Source organism: Delphinapterus leucas, chromosome 1, assembly GCF_059928025.1.
Source record: "Delphinapterus leucas isolate spDelLeu-1000000601 "Yukka" chromosome 1, BTC_Dleu_Yukka2, whole genome shotgun sequence".
NCBI lineage: Eukaryota > Metazoa > Chordata > Mammalia > Artiodactyla > Monodontidae > Delphinapterus > Delphinapterus leucas.
Window position 1 is genome coordinate 62,906,099 of NC_143129.1, and position 10,478 is coordinate 62,916,576.

At 43.1% G+C, this 10,478-nt stretch overlaps 1 protein-coding gene across 1 annotated transcript; it reads right to left on the reverse strand.

Moving 5' to 3' along the window:
• Positions 1–254: 254 nt before the first annotated feature.
• Positions 255–10,171, reverse strand: FASLG (Fas ligand). Its single transcript, XM_022565236.3, has 4 exons — positions 8,983–10,171; positions 8,360–8,405; positions 4,059–4,115; positions 255–2,840 (listed from the first exon to the last, which is right to left on the reverse strand). The coding sequence occupies exons 1-4, from the start codon at positions 9,271–9,273 to the stop codon at positions 2,446–2,448; spliced, it is 789 nt and encodes a 262-aa protein (XP_022420944.1). The 5' UTR covers positions 9,274–10,171; the 3' UTR covers positions 255–2,445.
• Between the last annotated feature and the right edge of the window lie 307 nt (positions 10,172–10,478).

Here is a 10,478-nt window from a genome sequence, read left to right on the forward strand (position 1 = left end):
CCTGGTCCGGGAAGATCCCACATGCCATGGAGCAACTAAGCCCGTGCGCCACAACTACTGAGCCTGCGCTCTAGAGCCCACGAGCCACAACTACTGAGCCCGTGTGCCGCAACTACTGAAGGCCACGCGCCTAGAGTTCGTGCTCCGCAACAAGAGAAGCCACCACAGTGAGAAGCCTGCACACCGCAACGAAGAGTAGCCCCTGCTCACCGCAACTAGAGAAAGCCCGCGCGCAGCAACGAAGACCCAACGCAGCCAAAAATAAATAAATTTATTTATTTTAAAAAATTGATCGGATGACTTAAGTAGATGATAGATAAAAATAAAAATAGTCAATCAGTTTGTGTCATTTTTCTGCAGCAACGTCCGGCTGCTAGGATGCCAGCATAAAGAGAATGGGATTTTTACAAGAGGAAAACAGGGGCGGTAACAGAGTATTTTGGAATTCAGGGTCTTTCCAAGGTACTGATTGTAACGACAGATTGTGGAACCTAAGCTGGATAGAGAAAAGAGTGAAGATAGAGAAGGAGCTGATGGATATATAAGAAAATGATAGCATTTATTAAGTAGATGTCACAACACAGTAAAATATATATATATATTTTTAGGAGAGAAAATGTTGGACCAACTGAGTTGGAAAAAGGACATGATGTTGTGAAAATAAGGTGTCTGAAATCAAATTCCAGAGGAGATGTTGTTATTTTTAATGATGAAAAAGTCTAGGGAGAAGTCATGGTAATGAGCATTTGGAGAAAATAGGAAAAGGTTATTGTGAGACCAAGGTGAGAAGGCAAGAAACCAGGTGTTTGAATGGATCCCTCAGAGCAGTGGCTTCTTCTGGAGAATGAAATGCCTCCTATGGAGTGGCTTATTAATAATGGCAGACACTATTGTTTGACATTCTACGATGTGTTAGATACCATAAGTACATATCAGCCCCTTTTTGTCCAAAAAAGTCAAGTGATCTGCCCAGTGACTGCATAGTTAATAAGTAGAGGAACAAAGATTCAAATTCAGGTTTTTTAGTCCGAAGTCTGTGCCCTTTCCACTATGCCACATCTCTGCCCCCAGGAAAAGACAAATTGTCATCAGATCTATGGGAAGTTGGGTGAGCTTAACACTGGCAATAATATTGGTAATGGAAACTCTGGATAGTGGGAGATGGAAGGGAAAGAGAATATAGTGAGGAGAGGAGAGCCTGGCGAAGATGCAAAGATTTGCCTCACAGCTCTTCTCACCCTAGCAAATTCTTCTTAAAGTGGGCTTAAGTCATAATGAATGAGGAGGCCATGGAAGAAAGAAATAATAAGGAAAAACTCCAGATCTTAGTGATTTTCAAAAAGGACACTCATAATGTTTACCTGTATTTTAACATAGTTTTTGTTACATGTATTCTGTTCATTAAAAATGCACAAAATAGGGCTTCCCTGGTGGCACAGTGGTTGAGAGTCCGCCTGCCGATGCAGGGGACACGGGTTCGTGCCCCGGTCCGGGAAGATCCCACATGCCACGCAGCGGCTGGGCCCGTGAGCCATGGCCGCTGAGCCTGCGCGTCCGGAGCCTGTGCTCCGCAACGGGAGAGGCCACAACAGTGAGAGGCCTGCGTACCGCAAAAAAGAAAAAAAAAAACCCACAAAATATATATAAATATTAGTTATATTATGGGGAAACAGCTTTAATAACTGACAATCAAAGAGTTTTGAGGACTATTAGAGTTGGTTGCCCAAAAAGCATTCAAAATCTACCACCAAATGCAACCCATATTTTCCTAACATGTCCTTCCCAATCTCCACGTTCTCTCTACTTACGTAACTCTTCTAGTCACACGCGCACGCACACACACACACACACCCCCACAATTGCACTGGAAATATACATGCTGTATAGGGAATGGACTGAGTCCTCAAAAGATCTCTCTTGCTTCTCTGTTAGCATCACCTGATGGCTCAGGCTATGCATTTAGAAGTAAAGATGCTGCCAGTGGGACACTGGCCTTTTAGTCTCTTTAGCTTATCATGTAAGCCTAGTCCTCTTTTCCCACCCCTTATACATTCATGTTGCATCCATATACGTGAAAGACAGCCTCCCCTGAGGTAGACAGTAGACCCACCCCAAGAGGTGAGTTAAAAGGTGCCATTTTCAGTGTACCAAAGTGTGCTAGGCCACTTAAGATGAGTGTAGAACACCCTGGCAGCTGCTTTTCCCTGTCTCTGCAGCTTCACATGGCAGCCCAGAGTTTCATGTTCATGTCTTCCTCCTGTCTGGCTCGTGGGCCTTAGGTGAGATGAGGAACTGTAGAAATGCTGGACCCTGTGGTCTCAAGATCCTCTTGGTTCATGTCTTCTCTCTTGACCTCAAGTGGACTTAAGAAGACCCTCATTCAAGACAACATTCTCAGTGCCTATAACAAGAAACCATAATGGAAAGAATCCCAAAGTGCTTTTCTTAGAGCTTATATAAGCCAAAAAATGTCTTAGATTCCTCAAAATTGACCAGAGAGGGCTCAGATACATTGACATATAAATGGTCAGCATTGGTGAGATTGAACACAGCCCCCAGGTAGCTGCTGCGGGCCCACATCTGGCCAGTAGTGCAGTAGTCCATCATCTTCCCCTCCATGAGCACCAGGTCCTGGGGGTACCTAAAATTCCTCGTGTAAACCTTGTGGTTCAGGGGCTGGTTGTTGCAGGACTGACCCCGGAAGTACACTTTGGAATACACAAAATACAGCCCAGTTTCATTGATCACAAGGCTGCCCTTCTTATACTTCACCCCAGAGACCAGGGCAATTCCATAAGTGTCTTCCCATTCCAGAGGGATGGATCTTGAGTTGGGCTTGCCTGAAACCAAACCAGAGAGGAGCTTTCAGCCAGGAATGCTCATGTATCAACAAACCAAGCTTCCAAGGCAAAATTGTGGACCATGCCTTGAGCAAATGCTTTTCACCCCAAATGACATAGCCCATATTGAGCCAGGTGACGGATCAGGCCTGACCTGCTACTGAATTTCTTCACACCTTTATCAAATTGACGTCTTCAATTTTATCATCCACACAACTGGGACAATAGCATATACCCCTAATCAACTGCAGTGAGAAATGATTGGGATGATTTTAGCTCTCTGGAACAAAGGTTCAGAACTAGTACCAAAACTACTAGGGTTTGAGGTCCCTTCATGAGGAGAAAAATCAAATCCAAGGAACTTTGAAGTTCTAAAGTTGGGAAGGACCTTAGGGATCATCTAGTCCAATCTTTACCTGCACTAAGGATTCTTCAGTGTGGGCGAAAATCCCCTTTCATTTGTATCCCCACAGCATTATGTACATTCTTAAGCAGAGAATGCTGGAATTATTGCTTATGCACCTGTCTTTCCCTGTTAGATTGTAAGCTCCTTGAAGGCAGGAGCCGTGTGTGGTTCATCTCCATGTCCCCCAGGCTTGGCACACAGCATGTGCTCAAGAAATGTCTGTTTATCTAAATTGGATCATTTTACAGCCTCTGCTGAAATAATTTCAGGGACAGCAGCATACCGCTTTCCATGATACTTATCCACTTTTCAGATATTTGTGGACTTTACACTGGGAATGCCCATACCACCTTGCTATCAAATCATTTCACTCCACTACACGACCACTAGTGCCAGGACTGGGCCTCCCCTCTCCTTTTTCTACTCATGGAGAAAGCAGAGTAAATCTCTTACAGAAAACCAAGGAAACACGTACTAAAATAATTCATCATTCCCCATCTCCCCAGCTCTCACCGCTTGGATCTGTGCCCCAAATTCCCTAAGGGTCATTGGAGTGAGTGAAAAGAGTGAGCTCCTTATGGGCAAGGATCACGTCATAAGCAGCTCCATTTCTCCAGTTTAGAACAGGGCCTGGCCCGAGTAGGGGCTCAATGTGTGTGTGAGGTTGACCTGACTAGAAAGATGTAACTACTCTTGGGTTTCAAATACTGTCACTGGAAAGTATCAACTACCGCAGAGCACAGTCATGGAGACCAACCAGCTCTTCTGCTTTCTGCCAAAGGCTTTCCCAAGCCCATCTTCCAGATACAGACCTGTTAAATGAGCTGCCTTTCTCAGCTCCGTTTTCTCAGAGGATGGATTGGGGTGACCTGTTTCATAGAGAGATGAAAGATATATGTAAAAAATGACATAACAACTATTCTTTTTGTGGGACTCTAAGCAGGGCATTTAAATAAAAGAAGTTTTATAAGCATAAATGGCAACAGTCTAACATAGCCAACTCATTCAAGTCCAAATTGTAGGAATTACAACAGCCTGTATTTCAGAAACAGAGAGGTAAAAAGGAACTAAATTAAAATAGACACATGCATAAATTATAATGCTACAATAAAATAATAGAAAGGTTAGTTTATAAAGATGTGCCATATAAGTTATTGCATTTATAACTGGCCACAACTCTTTGAGGTAGAGATTACTGTCCCATCTTATAGATGGCAAAATGAGCTTAAAAGTTGGGTGACTTGTATACCTATAACTGAATCACTTTGCTGTACACCTGAAACTAACACAACGCTGTTAATCAACTATACTCCAATATAAAATAAAAAGTTATTTCCTGATAAAAAAATAACAAGTTGGGTGACTTATCCAAGAAGACCTGTTTACTCAGTGTCAGAGTGGGACTGACACTCAGGTCTCCTGAGTCCAAATCCAAGGCTCTTTCCTCTCTGGCTCAGCTGCCCTTAGGACTCTGCAGGACAAAGCCTGAAGACTGCTAATCTCCAGGCCACTAGGTCTTCCCCAATGGCATTCTACAATCTGCCCCAAATAAATTATCCTAAGATCTCAAACACCTTGAATGCTCCTCATTGAACGTGTAATTATGTACAAGTGTCCCCAACCATGTGATCTCTGCCTATCTGTCCAGCCTTATCTTGCTTACTCACCCACACTAGACATAGCTGTACAACAGTTCTGAACACACCCAGCTTCCCTGCCTCTGTGCCTTTGCCCATGCTGTTCCTTCTGCCTGGGATGCCCTCCCAAACAGATCTCTGTGCTAAATTCCTATCAACCCTGCAAATACCATCTAAAATACCTCTTTTCTTGCAAAACATTCCCAAGCCTTTCTAATCAAATATGCTTGTTTCCGCCTTTGAAACCTAGAAGCACTCTGTCTTCACCTCTCTTGTCAGTTTTGACTCCTCTTTTTCTGTGGTAACTGTATAATTCATCTTACTCCCCAAATAAATGGCAAATTCCTTACTATATGTTTAATCCACCAGAGTAATTAGCTCGGTTTCTACCCCAAGGCACGTGATCAGTACATGTTTGCTAAATTAAATGGAAAGATTTAAAATAGACAACAGTTCTCAAAATAGGTACTATTTCTCTGACTTTAGATATTTCAGTGGAATAGCTCTACCACTTAACTAATGAATTTAGCTAAGATGTTCAAGAAAGTTTCATAGAAAGACACTCATCCACATCAGGCTCTTAATGATTAGCCTGTAAAACTCTATATGGCCTGAGAGTGCTCCAATCCGCTGAGAATATGATGTAAGCAGTTATTACCTCTGTAGCCACCCAAGACCACCCACCATGAACGAGGTGAGGTGTTAGCGAACAGGAAAGGCAAAACTGAGTCTCTTCTATATTCCTACACCACAAACCATCTGTGCAGCTGATCTGGCATTCAGCCATGAACTGACAGGAAATGGAACAGAGAATCACATGTTGTATATCCCTCGCAGTGTTATTCTCATAGAAGGTACTCAATAAAAATATCTGCTGGATAAATGATGGAATAAATAAAGTAGAAATATATCCTATATTTTGGTGATGACTGTATCCTGCTCCAGGGTCTCTGCACATGCCATTCTCAGTGCTGGAATGATGTTCCCAGCCTCCTACCCACCCATACACATACACACATCCACATTAACAACACCTCCTTAGAGGGGACTTTGCAGACCACTCAATCTTAGGTCACACTTAGTACAACTTAAAAGTTTGTTGTCTGTTTGCTTGCTTTTGTTTATCTTCTCTAGCATGCTAAGAGCTCCATGAGGGCAAGCCACTTGTCTCTCATTCTGTCATCACCCACTACCCAACACCCAGCCTAGCACACAGGAAATACTCCAAGAACATTTGTGAATGAATAAAAGATTTAATGAGTTAACTGTGGAAAAATGAAAGTGAACCAAATAAGAAAGTTTAAATAACCTACAATAGTACCTTCCAGAGAAAAATCACAGTTAAACTGTTGGAGTATAAATCCTTCTAGATGTTTACTAAGAATATAAAAATATGCATATGTCAATATTAAACTAAACACACTGCTTTACAACTTGTCTTTTATCCAGCAATATAGAATGCACAATCTCTATGGCATTAAATGTCCTTCTAACATATAGCTTTTAGTTGCTGCGTACTATGCTCTCATCTGAATACACTGTAATGTATTTAACTAATTTCCTATTAAGAAGCATTTAACTTTCTTCTGACTGGTTTATTATAAGTAGCCTTATAAGGAAGTGATGAACACCCTTATTATAAATTTTCAGCCACATTTTGATTCTTTTCTTAAATACTAAAGCCTTAGTGATGAGATTACAAGGTAAATTAACAGTTTTAATCCTGTGATATTTTTTTCCCAACTGCTCTTTAGAAAGGTGTAGCAATTTACATGCCCACTGACTCTCAACTGTTGAAGCAGACCCTTTTCTCTCACATTTTTGCCAACCTGGGGTTTTGTGTTTTTTTTTAAACTTCACTAATTTGATGGATAAACCTGGGTATCCCCCTTTTTAAATTTGCATCTCTTAGCTCATTAGTAAAGTTGCTAATTTGATTTCTGTGTGATAATTCACCAATTTCTGGTCCATCTGGGTTGATCTAGGAAAGATAGTTGATACTTGTTTAGTGGGACATGTGGACCTGACTTATCTGTTCACTTGACTTTTAATTACTAAAATGACTCCAGAAAGTGGGTGAAAGATGAGTAATTAGGTACCCATTTTACCAGCCACGTTCCACTGATTTTCAAATCTATCTTATTTTAGAAATCCTCCAGAGGCTTTATTTTTCTAACAAATGTTTTTACTTTGCTTGGGTACATCTGGAATTTCTAACTCTTTAGGGACTCAGACCCAGAACTAGAAACCAGAGGATCCTATGGATGGCTCCTACAAGAGCCTACCTGCTAGGGCAATAGGGTGACTTGGGTTTCTCAGGCATATCCTAAGAAACTGGAACAGCCTCCCCTTACTGGGTAGCCAGTGCTGTCTTCTGTTTTCTTCCCAATTTCTAAGGATGAGATTTAACTATTGTCTTTGCAGAGGCATCTTGCTTGTCATCTTTATTCTCATTCCATGGCCATCAGAAAAAGACAGGAGTTTCCCTGTGTCATGAGGCACCAGAGCATGTGCTGGGAAGCACTATAAGTGACAAGGCATTAGGAGCCTATGTTCCTTCTCACCCCAGTTTCACACCAGTAGTGTTGGGCACATCACGTAATCTATCTGGTGTTTTGTTTCTCTTCTGAAAAATGAGATGACTGGACCAGATGTTCTCTAAGCTCCCTTCCAACTCTTACCAAATCTAAAGTTCAGTGAATCTTAGTTTAATGAGTTGCAGTATTATAAATCTATCTGTCCACAGTTTCCAAAACTATGTCCTGAAACTTTAGAAGGTCAATGTTCAACATTTTCATCTTCTTCCTGTCCTGGATCTCATACAAAGGTTTTTCCTTTATTATCAAAGGTAGCTCACGATTGCCTCTGTGAGTGAAGTGGGACTACCCTTTGAATAATGGCAAAAGTCTTCCTCCAAGCTTTCCAGTGGCTGCAAAAGAACCATCCTAATGGGGATGATTGGTTGCCCACTTTTTAAAAGCTTAAATATATCCTATGAAAAAATTTTAAATAAGGTCTGACTCTTAACTAATCTCTTATAGAGATTAAATAGGAGAGCACGGGTCTTTCCCAGCAGCAGCTTTCTCTGCCTTTACCTCCCCTTCTCTCCCGAGAAGTTATAGCCACAGCCCTGTGCATGGGAACCAGGAGGCCTGAGGAAGGGGACAGGCCTGGAGCCAACTGCTAAGGGGCAAAGGTCCAGGGTTGTATATGTGTGTTGCTCTTTCCAACTTCAAGCAGAAATTATTTTTACTTTTGTGTGATACTCAGCTACACTAATTTTGAACAATTAAATTCACTTCATATTTTAGGGCAGCTCAAAGAACCAAAATGACCAGAGATTCAGAATTGGTTAGGATTCCTCTTCCATAGTATACATATGCCCAGGAATGAGATGGAATTCAAGGCATTCCCCCAACATGGTTCAGCGCTAAGGACTATCTTTCTAACTCATGTACGCGCATGAAAGGACTCACCTATTTGCTTCTCCAAAGACGATTCTGTATGCCTTTGGCTGGTGGACTGGTGAAACAAAAAGAGAAAAGGTATATAATAAATATGAAGTTCTTTAAGCAAAAGAGGCAGAATTGTCAAATAAACTAAGCACTGGAAAGGGAATCTAAACACCTTAGAACCTCTGCTAACTCAGACTCCGGCCAAGTTGTGCCTCTCCATGCCTCAGTTTTGTGATTTGGAATAGTTCCGATATTTTTAAGTATTTTCAAGGAAATTTAGTTTGTCCATTTGAACAAATTCACTTGTAAGCAAGATTCCAAGTTCCTTTTCTTTCTTGAATCACTGAGTGTAAGGTAGGTAGCAGCCAACTGAGAAAAGAAGAACTCTAGTTACCAGTCCTAATCTGGCTCTGATCCTTCCCAACATAGATAATATTCCTTCCACTCATTTGAGCCCCCATTTCTCTGCATATAGAACAGGATGGCTAGAGCGATTCATTTCTAAGACAGGAAAAAAGGATTGTGAAGTACTTTGCAAGCAAGACTGTGGTCCGTATGGATCACTGTCACCTTCCTCCCTCCACTACAGCAGGGCTGTCTCACACCCATGCCTTCAGGGCACAGCAATCCACAGGGCAGCTTACCTCTCTGAGCTCGGCCAGTTCCTTCTGCAGGTGGAAGAGCTGAAATAGTCCCAGTCCCAATCCAACCAGGGCCACCAGAACCATGAAAAACATCACAAGGAGACACAGGCCTGTGTTGTGGCCCCTCCTCTTCTTCAGAGGTGGTGGTAGTGGCGGTGGCCTCCTTTGCCCGGGCCTTCCTGGCACAGAGGACGGACAGGGGAAGACTGACCCTGGAGAAGCCCAGGGAGAGCTGGCACTGCTGTCCACCCAGAAAATCTGGGGGTACGGGTAATTCAAGGGCTGCTGCATGGCAGCCAGTGCCTTGGGCCAGCCCCCAGCCAAGGGTTCTTCTCCTTCTCAATCCTGGGGAGTCCCGGGTGTCAAGGACGGGACTCCTGTTTCTGACTGCTCGAGAGAAAGGAGCCGGCTCTCTCTTTATAGAGTTCCCAGAACCCAGGGAAACACCTCTCTTTTGTTCTTTCTTTCCCCCTTTCTGCTTCTCAAAGAGACACCCACTCGCTTTGCATCTGAAGCTGAGAAGCCTCAAGAAGCTCAGAGCAAACCCGGGGCAGTTTCCGCCCACAATCTACTGCTAAAAGCTTTCAAAACCCCAATTGCTGCTGCCTTGCTGCCTGAAAGGCTGGTAGGGCGGGCTCGTCTCCTCAGGCCCCGCGAGAGCAGGTAGCAGCAGCACAGCCCTGTCGACTTCGGCCATTGCCCGGCTATAGGGAGAGTGGCCAGTGGGGCTCACTCAGGCACTGAGGGGCGAGAGCACGGAGTTGTGGCCAGAGAAGCCGCTTCTATGTCTCACCTTTTGCAGGAGGGAATCGTCCCCCTGCTGCCAGCCCTTCCCCACACCCAAATACTATTCACCCCGACATAGCAGAGCAACATAATTTACAGGTTACAAACCTGCTCCACCCACTTTGTAGAGGTCAGATCAGGGGTTACAAACCCGTCACCCATATGCCTTACGGAGCCCACAGACCTGCTTTGCTTGTGCCTCACAAGTGTTCTTTCTACTGATTGTCCCCTTTAAAAATGTGGATATTCCATATATTTTTAAATTTATATTATCTTTATATTATGTTTTGAACCGCTAGACTATTGGACTGTCTGGAGACCCTCTCTGCACAACCAACCAGCTGGGCAGCAGCTGCTCTTGGGGATGGGACACAGACGTTCCAGGCTGCCCAGCCTGCACACCCTCCACTATATTTCTCACGCGCCTCACTGTGTGAAACGGCTTTCCTGGTCCCTGTAGGCCTTTCTGTTTGCCGTATCTGTTACGGTCGTCAGATGGCGCCCAGTTAAATTTGGATCTCAAATAAAAACTAGTTTTTAGGATAAGTACGTCTTAAACATTGCATGGAATATAGTAAAAATTACTCCTTTTTTATCTGAAGTTCAAATTTAACTGGTTATCCTAATTTTTTTTTTTAACTAAAGATGGGACTCTACCTAAACTTATTTCACATTTTCTCTGGCTTCAAATACCATTTACAGTAATTTCC

Excerpts from the sequence above, each read along its gene's own strand:
- FASLG (XM_022565236.3), bottom strand. The coding sequence starts at position 9,273 with ATGCAGCAGCCCTTGAATTACCCGTACCCCCAGATTTTCTGGGTGGAC. Across the intron at positions 4,116-8,359 it reads GTCTTTGGAGAAGCAAATAG|GTCACCCCAATCCATCCTCT; the intron begins GTGAGTCCTTTC and ends TCTATGAAACAG. Across the intron at positions 2,841-4,058 it reads AAAGGCAGCTCATTTAACAG|GCAAGCCCAACTCAAGATCC; the intron begins GTCTGTATCTGG and ends GTTTGGTTTCAG.